This window comes from Falco cherrug, chromosome 3, assembly GCF_023634085.1.
Source record: "Falco cherrug isolate bFalChe1 chromosome 3, bFalChe1.pri, whole genome shotgun sequence".
In the NCBI taxonomy this organism is placed as follows: Eukaryota; Metazoa; Chordata; class Aves; order Falconiformes; family Falconidae; genus Falco; species Falco cherrug.
Window position 1 is genome coordinate 28294836 of NC_073699.1, and position 18422 is coordinate 28313257.

Genomic DNA, 18422 nt, shown 5'->3' on the forward strand with positions numbered 1-18422 from the left:
TTGTCCCTCTTCACGCATTACTAAGTTTTCATGGGTAGATAACTTTCCTATGCTACATTAGCAAAAACCAACATGACTTACGCATTCTTTCTTTCCAGATTCTGAAGGTTCCCTTTCAGATTATTGTATGCTGAGGCTCTTGCTTTTAGATCATTGTCAATCTGGTTTACTCCCTTGAAGACAGAAAAGTAACAGTATCTCAAGAACTAGAATAGTTTTAAAATGATTTCTTAATTTCAAAGCTTAGATCTGCCAAGAAGAACTTAATAAAAAATACACAAGTTAAAATGCTTATTTCTCTAGTGTTTGACAAACTTCACTCAAAACTCAGAAAACTCTAATATGTAGAATTCCTTTAAGGGAAAATCAGCCAGCAATAGAAATTACACAACCTCTTCTGGCATCAGCTGGACACACTACTGCACCCAGCTGTACACTTGTGAACACTGGGTACCATTTCCTCCAGCTGTTACCTCACTTCTCATTATACTTTTCCTCTCAGAGTTTCAGTGACAAGAATGATGGTACAGTTTTGAGCAGCAAATCAAGAATTAAGTAACCCAAGCATTATTGCTTTGCATCATCTACAACAGGGGTCCTCAAACTTTTTAACCAGGGGGCCGGCGCGCGGATGAAGTGGCAGGCTGCTTGGTTTCCCCCCCGCAACCCCCGGCGGGGGGTGGGGGTGGGGGGGGGTGGGCAGGGGGGTCTGTAAATACCAGGGGCCGAATTGAGGACCCTGGGGAGCTGTATCTGGCCTGCGGGCCATAGTTTGAGGACCCCTGATCTACAACTTCAAAAGAAACCGTTGCACTGTCTTTGCCTGTTGCAGTTTGCACCTTTTCTTGAGATGAACAGCCTTGGTCAAAGACAGATTATCAACTAAATGCATCATCTCTTCATTCCAAGTAGCTGTTACTATTTACAGTTCTAAATATTACCACAATTATGTCTTTTTTTTTTTTTTCCCCAGAGCTACTTCCCATTTCATATGTTTGCAAAGGAAAATACAATAAATTATATCACCATCTCCCTTCACAAAGTCATCTTTTATGCTGCTGTTTTACATTGGCAGCGGCTCACAACTATAAAGGAAAAATCTGTTTTATAGAGACTTTCTTCATTTAGTAAAAATTTATGTATTTTGGAATGTGTGAAGTTCCATTGGGCCAGTTCCAGGGTAGACAGATAAACAACATTTCAGACTTGAATACAATTTCAAACAATAAAAACATCTGTCTAATCAAGTAGAGGCAGCATTCTACATTTACTGTCACAGCAGCCTTCAATCATCTTTCAAACTTTCATATCAAAGTCCCAACTACTTTACTGTTTAGACTCAGATTCTGACATTCAGCTTGCCATTGCTGTTTAAGTAAGCCATTCCCTCCCAAATTCATCATCGCCCTGGATTAATTAGCATGATTATCACAAATGATTCATTCCCAGCTAGGTAAACTTGGAAGCAAGTGTAAGAACAAAAAACCAAATAAAGCAACTAACAGGTCTTAAACATCCGATCATACTGTTTTTAAGGTGCACCTCATACAAGGAAGCATTTTGAAAATCAATACATTCAGTAACAGTTGGATAACTAAAAGAATGTGCTACAGCATTGGTCTGGCATCGTAATCCTGCTACTCCCTCCCTCACTGCCTCCTCACTATGGTATGTAGGCACAAGCATATAAAAATTCCCTGGGACAAGTATACGAACACAATCAAGGGACTCACCCTTTATTTGGGCATAGGCCATTGACAAAACAATTTGTTTGCATAGAACACTTCAACTGGGGATCCAGATATGATTTTATTTCAACAAATTAAGTCTCTCAAAAGCAATATCACTTAGTTATATAGTGAACTTGTTTATAGTAACACAAAAGTTTACTTGTCTGTAGTAAGAAATTCTGAGTCTTTAAAAGCCTGAACATGAAGTTTCATTTGGCAACACGTTAATGGCTTGCACCCTTTACAGATACAGCAATGTTTTAGACAAAATGCCCTGAAAATAAGACAATTTATTTTTAAACAGATGAGTATTTAAGGTTGTTTAATAACTTTGACTGATATAACCTTTAGCAAAGCATGTGGCACTTCAGCAGGCATCACAAAGCACACACTCATTAAAATTTTTGTACACTACGAGAAGTGGCACTTTTTTTTTTGTTTTTACAGCTCAAAGCATTAAGGGAAAAATTAATCAGAAGCTATTAAGACAGTAACTTTTTGCATTTGGACTTTTTCCCAGACCAACAACTCTCCCTTCTGCCTTTTCCAAGGATCCAAACTTTCAACAACAGCCTAACTATGCATTGCTTAATGACAAAAAGCAAAATCCACTGATACCAAACACTGCTTTTACAAACTAGTTCCATTCATCATTTCCTAATTGTCAATACTCTAATTGCTCTCATTTGTAAAGTCAGTAGCCTTTTAAAAGACAACTGCTTAGACAAAAGCCAGTTCCTGCTGCACTGACTGGAGTCTACCATAAACAAGAATGAGCTTTGCGTCCTATTAAAATGTTAGAGAACGCAGAGCTGCAAACCCCAGTGTCACAGCAGGGCTCTTGGAAATACTGCCAAATGAAGCGGCAATACAAACTTCCTTTTAGTAGCAGAATTGGTGGATAACTCATAAACATCACTGCAAAATGAGGCAGACTCATGACATTGCTAAAGAAAGTATCACTCTAACTTAATGGGCCTATTTCCACACATCCCAAAACGCAGAAATTTAAACGACTTACAGAGTCATCAGCAATATACAAGCATCTTCTTGTAACTATACAACTGAGCTGTTGCACTTTAGCAGACAGCTGGGTTCCTGGAAATGTTGGACTAGGCCATTAAGGGTATTGAGGTTGTCTCCTTGCGTAACAGTCTTACGACTATAATTTCAAACACAAAGAATGACTAGATTAAGTGACAGCTCTCACATGGCACAGACACCATTTTCGAGGTCTTCAGTATTGACACTGGGTTTCACAACACTTCTGAAAGTTAAAAGCTAAAACCACTTGATGGATAGTTTCAGTAGATTTCCTTTTATATTAAGTGTTTCCAACACTGCTATAATTTTCCTTAACTGACAGACTTCCCTATTGCAGTTGCCATTACTCTCATTTTGGCAGACATCAGAATCTGCTGCTGTAGTGAGTGAGGAGAATGTAAAACCATACAGGAAAAGTAGTATCTTGTGATATGACAAGCTTTTCAAGTTATTTTAACATCAATGTTTCAAGAAGCTTCACGGATTTTAATTAATGTGGCTTATAAATTTTCCTGTATCTTCATGTTTAACCACATGCCAAAGTGCAGATGTTAACTATGTCAGGACTCTGCTTTGAGACAAAACTCGTTCAAGTCCTGCGACATTATCTCTTAGGGGTCACTCTTACAAGCGTATAAGGCAATTTCAGTCATCTCCCTTCTCTTCTCCACTTTATGGACACACATCTGTGGCTCATAATTGAAAACATTTTTCAAACTATCTGAAATTAGATTAATTACATAGGTATCCCTGAAGCTGTCTGTATAGAAGACAGGTACAGCTAAACATGCAGAGAAATGGAAACCCTCAAACAAGATGATTCAGGCACACCTGTTCCTCTGCATTTAGTATCCAGTCTAATAACACAAAAAGGTCCCTAAAGCAGATGAAGAATGTAAGCCAATTATTTAACTTAAAATTCTGGTTCTGGAGTACAACTTTGCTGTGAGCAGACGGTTTATGCAGCAAACTCCAGAACACAAGATAGCATGCATTGAATCCTTGACAGTATTTCAATAAAGGACATATTCCTTCATGTTGTTTGTTGCTTTTTTCAACAAACTTAATTGCTACAAAACCAAGTTCTATACTATGGCAACAGGTAAGCTCCAAAAATGAGGCAAAACACAGCTGAAGATGTTCCCCCCACCACCCCCCTTTTAATTCAGTCATGTATTAAGATTTTGTAATCTCTGCAAAAAAATTAAACTAATAGTTTCAGGAAAGAAACTAATATCTAGAGAATCTACAGTTACAGCAAAGCATGAGTCTGCCAGCACTTACCCCCATTCCCACCCTGATTATAGTTCCCACATACCCAGCACCAAAAACTATCTCTATAGGTACCCGAAGCAGCTGGTTTTTTTTCCTGGGTTTTGTATTTTATTGACACAGATAATTCCAAAAGCCAGTTTGCAGATTACAGAAAAGAAAAAAAACCACCCAAACAACTGAAAAAGTTTGGAAGACGTTAAAGCAAGGGTAGCTTACAGAGAACTCTTTCACTGTTTGAATACAGCAAGTCACTGCTGAGGACCCTATCTATGCTCACAGCAAGTACAAAACAAATTAAACCCCTGAAGTGAAAAAAACTTTACCAAGGTAAAGACAAGGGGAAAATCCATGACAACACTCAAATGAGCCTTCCTTCACCTAACACTGAAGGCTTATTTTTCCCCCCTCACAACTGAGCACCATAGCTTTCAGACGGTAGGTTTGTTCCCTGGTTCACTGCTAGTAGCCCACAAAGTTTGAAAACATCAGACAAATGGCATGTCAGTACAGCAAGACTTAAATGTAAGTGACATTATCTGGTAGTTATGTATTTGTTAACTCAGCGATCTCAGGAAACAAAAATGGGCAAAGACAGCATGATGGCCTTCAGGGAACACTCTCCAAATCCTATCCCCATCCTAATACACCCTTTGGTTACTAAAACACAGACACTGCCACCAGGTTCACTACTATTGTTACCAAAGCCACATGAACTTAACAAAAAATAGACAAATAGCTTTGAGTACCAAGTTTTGTGCATAAATATCTCAAGTTCAAGCATAAAAGTTTTACAAAAACCAAACTACCTTACCTTTGCAATAATTTCTGAAATATTCTTCAAGGATTGCTTGATTGGGTATTTGGCCATATCCCACTGGAACCTTGTTATATAGGTGACCAAGTCAACTAAAATTTTAAAGAACAATTTTGTTAAGATAGACTATAGACTGATGTATTATTTTCCATGTAGGATTGCTGTAACAGAAGAGAACTGTAACAGATTGTGGACCTTCACATGTATGGACCCTGTTGCTTAAGAAATTTGAAAATTAACAATCAAGTTATCTGTGACCTCTGCCTTCAGATATTGGTTTCTCCATGTCTGTAAACCCTAAACGATATTTACTATTATGTCAATGATGGCTGGGTAAGTACAGACAAGACCAACTATTTTTTGCTGTGTTTGAAAAAAGGGTGGGAGAAGGAAGTGTTACAACAGGGGAAAAAAGGCTGCAAAGATTATGTGGGTCATCTGAAGCAACAGTTTTGTAAAGCCGTCTATGAGAAAGACTACTCCAAGCTCCTCTTTAAGAATAACCGTGTTAATTAGGACCACTGCACTTGTTTTCATGTTAATCCACTCATTTAAGCCCCTCTTGCACCAACACAAGTTGTGTTAAATTTTATGAAATGACTTTGAAAACAAAATATTGATTTAGAGACCAGTGCAACTCTACTATAACAAATGAACAAGTATTTCCATGAAACAACTAGTTTTATGAAGACATTTTATCACAATTTGAGAACTGAGTATTCCAACAAAGCTTACATAAAATCATACCTATTCAGATGACAGACAAATACAAAGAATGCTTACAGTGATCAGTAACAGTAATTTTTATGTTCCAACAGAGGCCAGTGATGACAAAATACAGCCCGAAAGTATCAAAATGTTTCTGTGAGTATTTAACATGTAGATCTAATTTCCTGCCATTCTGAATTCTACAATTTTTCATGAGTCACTTGCCCTGAAACAAAAAGTACTTCCATGTCTAAACTAGGCTTTCAGAACATCATACAGAGAAGCAGCACTCAGTATATTTCAGGATCACTGCCTTTCCTCCTGCACTTTTGGGATACACATATCATGGTTAACACTTTACCTCCATTAGCCAGAAGATTCTCCTGCACTTTATCTTTACTGTCTTCTAGAACATCAGCCATATACTGGGCCACTTTCTTTACAACACTGAAAAATGAAAGATAGAAGATATGAAAAAAAGAAATGGAAAAAACCCTGCCATTTTGAGAAATACCATTTATGAAACTGATCTGAAATTGCCTGAGATTGGATCAAAAAAGGAAGAGTTGATTGCATTACATGCAAGCTTTCCAAGAGCACAAACCTGGCTCAGTATCTGACGGAGAGCAACTTCTCAAACACATGCCAGAACTTTATTTAAATCCTTCTCTAGTGTTGCTACTCATCAGTTCTCAACAAGGTGAGGCTACTTCCCTTGCCTCCAGGTAACAGTGGTTGACCCCAGGTGTAATCTCACTATATTGCAACCCTTTTTTGAAGTCTGCAGTACTTTCAAAATCTTAACTCCTTTCCAAAAAATAGATAGCAAGGTAGAAATCACCAAGAATCCAGATTAAACACAAAGCAACCATGACAATGAAACACCAGAGATAACGGAAGAGCTACGGAGAAACCCTAGCCTTAAGCCCTCTTAAGGAGAGATCTAAGATCTGACACTCAAGACCTGCCTTCCTCACTAGAAAAGATATGTTTAATACTACTCACATGTGCCATGCCAAATAGTCTCCTTTTCTATCTAAACCCAGCTACTTAACACTTCTCTCCTTGAAACAGAAGATGGCTCCACAAGTTCTGGTTATGTGAAATTTTTTTAAACTTGCTCAAAATCACTTTCAAAGGACCATCAGTTTCTTCATAATTAATAGGTTTTGCCTTTCAATATAAATACTGTTTAATCATCTCTGTAGATTAGGAAACAATGTGGTTACCTTCTCAAAGTCTGTAAATAGCACTACAACTTGCTAAAAGAACAGTTTTTACTCCATTTCATCATCAATTCCTGCAGCTGTCAGGCCCAATTCGTAACAGCTCTCCAAGACCCAGCAGCACAGAGCACTACTACAGGGAGAACCACCCTTCATCAATGCATAATGTTCCACTATTCCACATGAAATTCAGATTTGATTTTTTTTCAAGTACAGATATAGGAAAAAGAGCTGCTTAGCTTTCTGAAATCTTAGCTTGCTGACTGTCTGCAGAGGATCACTACAAAACACAAAAAAGCTGGAAGCTGGAAATACCCTGTGTATTATTAGGACTCAGCAAACCATCACATCATTATTTTAATATTTTGTATGCTAGTGAAAATAAATTATTACCCTTCCACAAAAGCATCCAATTTAGCCAGCTCATCTGACAAACCAACCAAAACATCCAGTGTGCCAACCTAGAAGGAAAGAAAAATGCATCGGAAATCGCATATAAACCTAGAAAGATTAACCAAATGACAATAAAAGCTAACTCTTTTGAACAGGTAGCTTTGCAGAACTACATAAAATGTTGTACTCTAAGATTTCAGACTTGATGATTTAACAAAGTCAGACTGTTTCGTTTGCTAAAGATACCCCTAAAGCAGCACTGTATCAGATCTAACTCACTCCGGTGCAGTTTCAGTCCTGCATTCCAGCCATCCAAAACATGTTAAAACAACTTTTACATTCCGAATTGGCTGCACTTCCCAGAAGTCACTTGCTTCAGCACTTCAGCATTTGATTTACTACTTTAGATCAAATCTGTAGTTTCTGTAATCAGGTATCTTAGTGCTGGAGGCAACCAGAACATTAAAAACTTTGAAGATAAAAAGAGTACTGCAGCAGTCAGACTAACAAAAGTCTGGACTTTTTGCATCTGGAGTAATGGAGTATCTGGTGTGCCTACAAGCTTTCACTCTTTATTCCTTCCCCTCCAGAAAACATTTTCTTCCCTAATTTCATGTAATAATCTAGAGCAACACATATAACTTTCTGGGGCCAGGGATGACACTTACCATTTTAGACATTTTTAAATTACACAAATTCAAACATGAAAATTACAGCACAGTAAAATACTCTGTTTAGCTCTTTCATAAACAAGTCTCAAATAGGTCTAAGACATAAAAAAAAGCGAAAACAGTATAGCTATCCTCAAGTTAAACAGCCAAAGGGTGATTATTTTTAAGCAGGTCACATAGTAAGTGGTTTTGGTTCTCTCCAAGTACTTCAATGTTTTGTTCATTCTGTGCAATGGAAGTTGGAGATACCTCCAAAAAGACAACTCTTCTTACCTTTAATATTTTAGCTACTAGTTTGTATTTCTTGCTGATCTATTATTAGGCATAAGTGAATCTTCTATCTAGACAAGATGCCATTAACATTATTTTTAGTGTAGCATTTTTGTTCTATGTATTTGACCACTCAACTTTACGTGATTCCTGTTCTCTAGCCTTGAAGCAGAAAGGAGCACATTAAGTATCGTCACAACCAAATCACCTTCCATGCCCCACCTTCTTCGGAGCTATACGCAGAACAAGGAAGCTAATGTTTTGACTAGTCACAAGCCACAGGGCAAGTAAGTCTTAAGCAATAAGGTTGCTGTTCAACAGAGACTAAATCACTGAGTTTCAATGAGTTTTAGCTAAAGGATCTCACTCCTTAAACCAGTTTTACCAGGTCCACAGAAGCCAGACTATTTTCCATCGTATTTAAAGTATACTCAGCTTCTGCCCGTCTTAGGAAGTAGAATAGAAACAAAACCAATCGTTTATAACCCTAACCAGCCGCATCAGTTTTCAGTGATAACTCTTCTAAATGCTGTAGGCACCCTACAGTTTGAAAGCCATCCTGACTCATGTTTAAGGATGTCCTGGGAGAAGACAGACATTTCTTGTGATCTTTCTTCTTGTCTCTTCTAGTACATCTCCTGAAATAAGTCAGGACAGCCTAAAAGTGAACGTAAGTTATGGCAGTTGGAAGACCCTCTTAAAAGACACACTGAAGCACTTTTTGCCCTGGGCTCGTTCCTTAGCAGAGACAGGAACAAGGCATCACGCCATGTGAACTTGATCCGTCCTGTAGACAGACTGGTAGCATTTTTTTCCTCTTCATTTTGATAAGCTTCGATGAGCTTTCACCCAGTTAAACTGAGCTCACAATTCTTGTTCAAGAAACATTTCAATGACAGGATAGACCTTTTCTTAATGAATACACTGACTCATAACTTTTCTATAACCTGATAATTGTATTAATCTGCTTTCAGATTTTATATGTGTTTGCTTCTCACAGTAACAGTTCAAACCGTTTTCTTTCCATTTTCTGTAACACGTATTAGCAGGTCAAACCGGAACGCTCAGCTAGACACATCCACTATTCTAACAAAAGAATGTTACTCCTGGACAGGGAAAGGCAGCAGCTGTTTGATCAACCCCTGTATTTTAAATTGAGCTTTTTCACTGCGTCTCAGCCAGAAAAGGAGCAGACAATTCAGAAGTAAAACCAAACAAAACAAAAAAACAAAGGAAACCATATAATCTGAATACTGGGATCACAAGTCTCCATTTTGTTCTAATTTTCTTACTCAGCTAACTGCTATAATCCTTGGGAAAAAATCTGCTGTATTAGCTCACTGAACATTTAAAACTTACAGAGTGAATAATTTTTTAACACAGAATTTCAGAAAAAAGATAACTGTTGTCTAAATTATTTTTTTATCCATACAACCATCAAAAGAAATCAGCTGTTCTCTCTAAAACATCTGCAAGTATTCCCCATCTACAGTTTTCATCTAAAGAAACAAAGTGAAACACACTTCTTAGGACATGATATGGGGCCTATGTACCTTCAAGTCCGGAATATTGAACTTTGAATTAGTAGAAAGATTGTTATTTTTTGTAGTTGCTGCATGTAGTTTCTCCCATGTCTGTTGACAGGTTTTTTCCCCAGGAGCAGAAATCAGCCAAAACTCAGTCATTTTTCTGTCTTTATCTTGACGCTTTCTGCTTCTGAAGATAGAGGGAAGATGCTAGTAGAAGGGAAGGCGGGGGGGGGGGGGGGGGGGGGGGGGGGGGGAAGAAAGAACATCTGCCATTAGTTCAGGATTCAAAGCTTTGCCTGAAGAAAAACATCTCATTCCATGTCATTAACGTGCCGTTCCAGCCACTGTAACAGATTTTACCAAGAATATCACATGGTTCCAAATTATTTTTTTTCCTGTCTTTCAAATCACATTTGCACAGTTGCAAAGTCTTTTTAAACCACCCATCCTGAAAGTCAAAGTGGGCTGAGTGTGCAGCACCAGCATCTTTCGACTGCAATTCCACAAAAAGATTATAAGCAAACAATCTAACTGCAAATAAATCCAATAAAACAGGCCCGAAACGTATTTCCACAGCTGTATATATATTTTCCAGCACCTATACAACAGACAATGTTTTCTGAACATCTAAGAGGAGAAAAAAAAATTCAACTCCGACATTGCAGCTTTTCCAATCATTTTTCAGATTAGGACAGTGTTTTAAGTAGTAGTAAGTGACTAAATGCCATTTAAATGTGATAAACTTTAGTTAATTCTTTCAAGCAAAGAAGATTCTCCTGGAAGCTAAACACTTCAACAAAAAGGAAGATACTTTCTAGTCTTGGTATCCCTGTTGACATTACAGACTTTCAATAACATCACACATACCGGCATTAGTCAAGACAGAGGTACTAAATACAAATTATGTTGAGCTGCTTTGCAAATGAGCTCAAGAAGTGTATATACATTCTGTCACTAAGAAACAGAACAATCTGGTGGAGAGTTACTGGATTTTTTTAGTAAGGGAGTGAAGGACAAAACAAAAGCATACCTTGACAGAATGTAAATGTCGTATTTTGTATTTGCAGTATCGAAAGAGTGGAGACTAACCTAAATTTCACAATGAGCACAGAATACAGCACTCTTTTTTTTAGAGAGAGAATCAAATATTGTATCTGTAAGAATTAATACACAGTAGCAAAGTTTGCCCAAAACAACACACATAGGTCCTTAATTTCTGTAATCTTTCTAAGGTCAACAAGTTATCAAGGCTGTTGAAGTTAGAGATCAGCTAAAGAAAGGCTTGTTAGCCGATTCTTTTGTTCAGCTACTCAGAAAGCCTAAAGCTGAAGAAAGTTAACCAACCATTAAATTAATACCATGAAGCACATCTAGTCACTGGCATAACAGTCATCCTCCTTCAATTAAGGAGCCTTGTTTATAACAAGAGATGATGACATCCAGTTATCAAGGTTCTCGATACCATACACTCCATGATGTCTGGCACTGAATTATCACACAGATAATGCCAAGGCAGGTACAGATAACAGAGATCAGAATATTTACAAGATCAGACACATGTCCCATTCCACAAAAGCTTCTCCAGCCTGACCCAGCATGGTTCTGGGCACTCTCCTGAGCTGTGGCCACACACCTGCACAGCTGATTCTATTCAACAGCAGAAAGTCAAGGTCTCGGAAGTTATCTGTGCTCTCCTCACTGGCACTACCCTCTCTTCTCCCCTAGCAGGTTGCCAAAACAGGCTGGAAGGAGAAGGGATAAGGAGTTCTTTGCTTCTGGAAATAGTATGGATGAGAAAAGAAATCCTATCTCTGAGAAGGATGGGTGAAAGGACTGCATATACTTCCTCCCTCATGCTGTGGCCTTGACTGTGGGGGAAAAGTTCACAACAGCAGGATCAGAGAGGGGGGTGAAACCCATGCAAACAGCCCCTCAGGTCCCTCATACTCCAAGTGCATACTGTAACAATCCTTAGTCATACTGTACTGATGATTTTGATATCAGAAGGTATCATGAAAAATAAAAGCAACATCAGTCATCACCATGTTACAAGGGTTCTTTGTTTAGTGCCAGCTGGATCATCTCACATAATGGCTCTCCATGGGAGGTCTACTAATTATCAACAGCTTGAAATTAGACTAAATTTCCTCTTATTCAGACTACTGTGATGCATTATCTTCCTTAATAGATGCCAAACTCAGTGAATCCACTGCACATTTCTTCCTACACTTCACTAAACTCTGGCCCTATAAAAGACATGTCCAAGTTTACAGTAAACTTCACCCACACAGGGAGACACCACTACAGCTGACACACACTCTTAAGTGTTTAAGCTTTAAATTGGTTTTTGTTTGGATTTTACTAGACTAGGACTAGAAAAGGCTTTGGAATTAATGTTGGATAAATAAACTGTTTTAGATGGTGCCAGCAGCAGCATGCAAATATGCAAGTGAAAGACAGAAGAGCTGTAACATAGAAATCCATAATCCTATTCAGTAAGACAGATGGTGCATAACGTTCACATGTTTTCCACTAAAACATAAATAGCCTCTACAAATACACCTAAAGTTTCCAGAGATTTTATCAGCTAAGGAAACAGTTACATGTTTACGATGACACAGTCTCATTCCCTGCATTACAGGTTGGGAAAAGCAGCTCACCATTGAAGTCTAAACATCTTTTCCAAGGAGGGAAAAAAAAAAAAGAAAAAAATCTGTAATAGACTCATTGCAAAGAATAACTGCTTTCAATAAATACAGTTTTCCAACCTTTTAAAGTTAGTTTTTGAAGACCAACAGTTCAGACTTCACATGACAAGTCTACCATTAAACAAGCCTGAAGTTACAAACACCTGACAGACCTTTTTAACATGCTTAAAATCCAATGATCTAGAGCACTTCATGATTCCTTAATATCAGAGGCAAAAATGGATTGTTCAACTGAATAACGAGGGTCTTTTTCTACTGCTCAGAGTGAAGGGGCACAGGCGGAACAGTTGTAGCCCCCAGGAATCATTAAGCTAGTGGACTTCTCCCCCACCATTTTTGTCTGTGGTTGGTTTTCCTGAACTTCTAATAGCCATGGGAAGTAAGACAATTTCCCATTTCAGGTACCTACTCAGTGGAGGTAGTGTCAAATACATACAAGGAAAAAAGCTCAGTAGAAGAGTTTTAAATGTTTGTTTGTATGTTTGTTTTATCTGAGGGGGAGACAGAGTTTGAAATCAGAACTATGGGGAATAACAAATAAGAAGTAAAGACCGAAATGCTACAGAATGGTAAGAAAAACAGAAACAAATGCTAGCTAGCCAAAAAAATACATACTGACCTACTGTTAAATGAAAGCCATGAAGTTTAAAGACAAGGACCACAGAATAAAGCAAGAAATACCAAGTGTTCAAATAGAACCTAGAATAAGCAGTAAGAATGGACAAATGACCTGCTGTTTACACCATGTACCTCTATGACCAGCACCTTTTTGTAACGTATGGGTGAGTAGTTTGTCATAGTATGGTCTCACCTACCATTATCAGCTATTTTTGTTATTTCAATTGCTTCTGATATACACGCTTAAGAAATATTCGTAAGTATTTATTATATTTATGACGAGTATACATAAATGGAATTGTCTACAACACATAAATCTATCAATTTACAAACATTCAATACTACAGCACAAGTACAGTTAATCAAGCTAACGCTGTCAAGGTGGTGGTTTTTTCCTAAGCATTGTCCATTCAGGACACTCCCTACCAAACTAGGATAGTAAGTGAGTAGAAACTATGGCTCTAGTTCTGCTGAACGTGGGTAGAGCCCCTGTTAAGGATTAAAACGGCTTTTGAAGATGCCATTGTAAGCATTTTCTGGCCAACCACAGCAAAAAGTGTTTGCTATACAACTGGGGCGGGGGGGCTGTGGTGTGTGTGGAGAAAGAAAAAAAAATAAGACAGCAAAATAAAAAATAAAAGTTTATACAAGAATCTCTCTATAGACCATGCTGAACCAAAGTTCAGGACTTCCAAGAACAGGTTCTGGAATTCCAACTTTATATACAGCACTGAGCTAGCTACCTTGCTACTTATGATTCCACGATTAATAACATTACTATTTTAATACCAAATGACCAAACCATCCATATCTCAAAAAAATAAGTATTTAACCTTGCAAGACCAGCAGTGCTTTGACTCATTTTTACCTTGTTCAGTACTCACGATGAATGCAAGTTTTCATTTATAAGTGTGTAATGCCAGAAATTCATTAGAACACACTTTTCTCATTTCAGATTCAACAGCTGGGTAGCATCCCATAAGAGTTTCCCTTGACACTTGCTCCTAAGCACACCTGCAACATAACTTTGAGGTGTAATAATCTTCCATGTGCTGTTACAAAGAGATGTAAGTAACATAAACACATTGCCAAGACGTTTTGCTAGTCAGATAAGCACAACTCATCTATAAAATGCTTAAAATATATCAACCCTTGAAGCTTTCCTTTAGAGTACCTTTTTTTGAACCAACTACTCTAATGCCCAAAAGTAGTTCGGTATATTATTTCAGCATGTATTTTGCATTACTACTCATAATTTATACTGTTTAATTTCTATGTTATTAGGAAAAATGGATTTCCAAACAGAAGACACTCAAGCAGTATACTATAAGTAAAGAACCCACTAAACAGCTGTTTCAGGGCCATACTTGAAAAGACATACAGTGATGTCAAAACAGAATCTCAGCTACGACACCCTGCATTGCATTTTTCAAAACCAATGCAGCTGGGGGAGGGGACAACTGTTTCTTTTTTCCTATTTAGCTCAACAGGAAAGCTTAGTTCACTAACGCAACTTAGAAGTCGCCCAATATCCAGCACTAAGTCCCCAAGATGTTATTTCTTCAAACTCGCCCGCAGAAATCTCTCCTGATGATTGGCCTTCGCCGCTTCCACATTTCATAACGAGAAGCGGCCACAACGAGGAAGCCAGGGCTACACCCGGGAAGATTTCACAACGGAGAGCTCACACGCCTGGTGCGGTGGCAGCTGGGGCTGGCACACGGGTGAGGAGAGCCGGGACCCGCACTCCTCCCCGAGCCGCTGATCTGGATCACGGGGATTAGACGGCAGCTCACCTAACCCGGGCGGGCAGCAGCTGCCCCGGCAGCCCCCGGCGCAGGCTCCCAGGGCCGCGCTTTCACTTTGTCCTCCACACGATAAAAACCGCACGGCGGCTACCTCACCCCCGGCGCGGGAGGCCGGCAGAGAGGCGGCAGGGCAGCCCCCGAGGCGGTGCCGAGGCCTGCCAGAGCCCCCCCCTGAGGCGCGGCGGCTGGCGGGCCCCTGCAGTGCCGCCGGGCCCGGCCAGCGCGGCCCTTCGCGCCAGGCCCAGCGCCAGGGGAGGCCAGAGCGCTGCCCCAGCCCCTTGGGGCGCGCCGCGGCCCGGCCCGGCCCAGCCCAGGCCCTCCTCCTCCTCCCCCCGCTCCGCGCCCCGGGCCCGGCCACGCCGGCAGCGGCGGCTCCCGACGGCGTTTACCCCTCACAGCTCCATCCCCCGCCGGCAGCCGCCGCGCGCCGCCCGCACACCCGCCGGCGGGTCACGTGAGGCAGCGGGTCAGCTGACGCCGCCGCAGCGCCGGTCACGAGACGGTGGAGCGGGGCGGGGCAGCGCGAGGTGCTGACGCAGCGGCGCGCGGACCCACAGGCCCTCTGGGGGCGCTCGCCGCTGCGGGACCGCGGGTTCGAGACCCGGGCTGGCTGGGCCCAGCGCGATTATCACTTCGGCCCTCCCCGCCACACAGCCAGGGCTCGCCCGGGGCGCCGCCGCTGTCACGGGCACCGATAGCCTCCTCGGGGCTCCGAGCCAACGTCCCGCGGCCTCCACGGCCCCCTCAGGCCGGTGGGCACCGACGAGGCATCAGCCACCTCAGGGCCTAGCCTGCACCGGCCGCCTGAGGGCCTGGTGGGCTCCAGCCACCTCTGATAAATCTCGGGCTCATTAGGAGATTTGTGGGAAAACCACATATGGAGCAGAGTGGCCTCATTCACCACGAGGAAGCAGATATTGTGGAGGATTTTTGCCCTTAGGGCAGAGAAGGATAGGCAGGGTTGGAAGCATGTACATGTTCTTGCTGTGGTCGGCTCATTTTCCTTGGACAGGCTTTTGGAAAACACATGGTCTTGGAAAATGCAGTGGTAGTTCAGTAATCAAAACTAGTATACCAGTATATGTGGACTTAAATGCTTTACCACTACAGGTCTGCAGTGAAGGACTTAGGAAAGAAGACAATATGCATGCAGCTGAAGAGTGGGAAATGATGGACTTAAAAAGAAATTGTTGCAGTTTTCTTTTGACACCCTTTTTTCTTGCCTCACACAGTAATTGCTAAGTGAAAAATAGCAGGTTGTAAACTGCTGTATTACTAGCGAAGTCAATTCCTTTTATTGTGTGAAACTGCTTATCATCTTAATTCACAGTATTGTCTGGAGACAGCAGGAACCATATAGAGAAAGCAAACTATTTCGATTTGCTGGTTTTGGTGAACCAAACAATTTATTCCTATTTTTCTCCTTTTTTTCAAGTAGGTGAGAGTTGGGGCCATCCTTATAGCTATGGGTGGCTAGTGGGGGAGGCACAGAGCAGGATCGCACAAATGCGATCACAGATACAAAAAAGGTGACTGCATCGTGCCCAGCCCAGCCCAGCAAAGGATGGGGCTTCATGTCTCTTGGCCTCTAGTCCAGTGGTCTTCTCCCCCTTAAGTATTTATGGATCTGGCAGCTGCGAACTCTGCTTGGTCAAGTTCAAAGTGTGAATGTTCTTAAACAATGCCTAATGTGGGAGGTCAATCTTCCTTTGGCCACTTAGGTTGTTCTTCAATCCCAGAGGCTTCTGAAAATGTTCCCGTTACTGAAGTGCCTGCAGTCATTTATAATACTCTTGACATGGTCATGCTGGTACAATTTCATTAGATATTTCTCATACCAGTATAAAAACACGTGCTCTAAAATAACTTAGTAAACCAGAAACTTGTTGAATTTAAAAGTGGGCAAACTTGGTTTTAGATGCCCATATTACAACTTCTAGCAAAGATCGTTTCTTAATGGCTGAATTATTAACATTGTCAGTTTTCAGTGGAAATTCTTGTAGAACTTCACAATAGACACATTTTCTTATTATTGCAAGCCATTTCCTCAAAATGTGGCAATATACGCCATATGCCAACACTAGCAAATGCAAGACATTATCTATGTTATTTTTGGAACAAGATAAGATTTTTTTGAGTGATCCATAGCTCCAAGCTATCAGATGGAAACTTGGCATTAACCTCTATAAATAAACAGAGTATTTAGTAAATTATACTATAAAATCACTACTTAACAGAAGAATAGCAAGCTTTTCTAATCTGCACAATGACAACATACTTGTAAAACCACAGGGCAGGATTCTGAGAACAAGGACCTGAGATCTGCCACTTAAAGTCCACTGCCTGGATGTGGTTAGTTTTACAGAAATATTTGCTATTTGGTTAACTGAGATGAATGAAGTACAAAGCAGGTCTGCAGGCAATCTGCAACTCTTCACTAGAAAACAAAAAGAGAAAAAAAGAATTAACACAAATTAGATAATCGGGATATTAGCACCCTCAGAACAAACGCACAGTAATAGTAGACTGCAACATGGTTTTGAAGCGAACTGTCAGTGAGAAATCCAAGCCAGGTGTGCAGTAATTATAAATGGTATGGAGAATACTGTAAAGAGTAACATTTAAAACCAGAGCTGCTACAATATGAGTGGGTATATGGCAGATTAAACAGATATGTTCACTAATATTTTTATAAACGTACTTGCCTGTAACATTGCTCCATCTGGCCTGACAGGGATATTTTTATGGAGACTTGGAAGCCTGAAAGAAATAGTACTGGCTTGAGAATGAAATTTAATTTAGGGAGGGGGGAACTGTAATGTGTCTTTTTGACCTCAATTTTTTCTGTTGTATTTTTTTAAAAAGAATTCTCTCAAATCATTGCACAGAAATCTCATTCTACAACCCAAATGTATGTCAAAGGTGAGTTTGGATCAGCTCTCTGTATAGGCCTGTATTCAGCTTTGAATATCTGAATGACTCATAAGGAAAACTTAGGCACAGGCAAAAGACTGACATGAGTGTGCAGCAGGGTGCACAGGGACATTTGCAGATAAACCACTTAGGACTGAGAAAGCTTACCCTGGAGTTAGGCAAGGGGTGGCAGGGAGCAGGATTGCCCTCAGACCTGATCTTTTACCAGCTGCGTGAAGTGTTTTCTCTTTTAGATGTGGAGAGTGAAAATAAGAACACGAGATGGGTTGTGGAAGTAGCTGCTGCCATTTGAAAATCCTGGTGATGAAAGTAACACTATCCAGGGCTAGAAGAGCCCCACAGGGTTTATATGACCCAGGCAGCGATGGGGAGTCCCTAGCTGGGGAATCCATGCCTGCTGCACGGGAGCCTCGGCCAAAAAGCCCATTGCAGGCTGCTGTCAGAAGCCATCCAAGGACTCTGTCCCGTGAAAGCCCTCTCATCTGTGACTCAAGGTTGCCATTCCACGTTCCCTCACAGCGACAAATGTTTCCAAAATGAACATGGTGAAAGAATTTTAGCTTTTCATTCTAGCGGAGTGGCTCTTGATAGCTCGGAGCATTTTTGAGGGAAATACAGATTTTATTTGAATCCTGGTTATTCACCCAGTCTATTTATTTGTTTTGATTTGTAGCCAAATTTTCTGCAGTGATCT

At 40.5% G+C, this 18422-nt stretch overlaps 1 protein-coding gene across 4 annotated transcripts in view; it reads right to left on the reverse strand.

The window, feature by feature from the left end:
• Positions 1-18422, reverse strand: part of ATP6V1C1 (ATPase H+ transporting V1 subunit C1) — a 162800-nt gene that overhangs the window by 8093 nt on the left and 136285 nt on the right. Inside the window, exons 1-7 of one of the 4 annotated variants that reach the window (XM_055706342.1) lie at positions 15184-15202; positions 13855-14000; positions 9685-9867; positions 7191-7258; positions 5933-6018; positions 4861-4955; positions 82-173 (exon numbers count right to left, since the gene is read on the reverse strand). In XM_055706342.1, coding sequence (XP_055562317.1) covers positions 82-173; positions 4861-4955; positions 5933-6018; positions 7191-7258; positions 9685-9816 — 473 coding nt within the window. In that variant the 5' untranslated portion in view covers positions 9817-9867; positions 13855-14000; positions 15184-15202. Of the gene's footprint in view, positions 1-81; positions 174-4860; positions 4956-5932; positions 6019-7190; positions 7259-9684; positions 9868-13854; positions 14017-15183; positions 15294-18422 lie in introns of those variants that run through there. The other 3 variants (XM_055706341.1, XM_055706340.1, XM_027803374.2) reach the window with 3 other exon arrangements.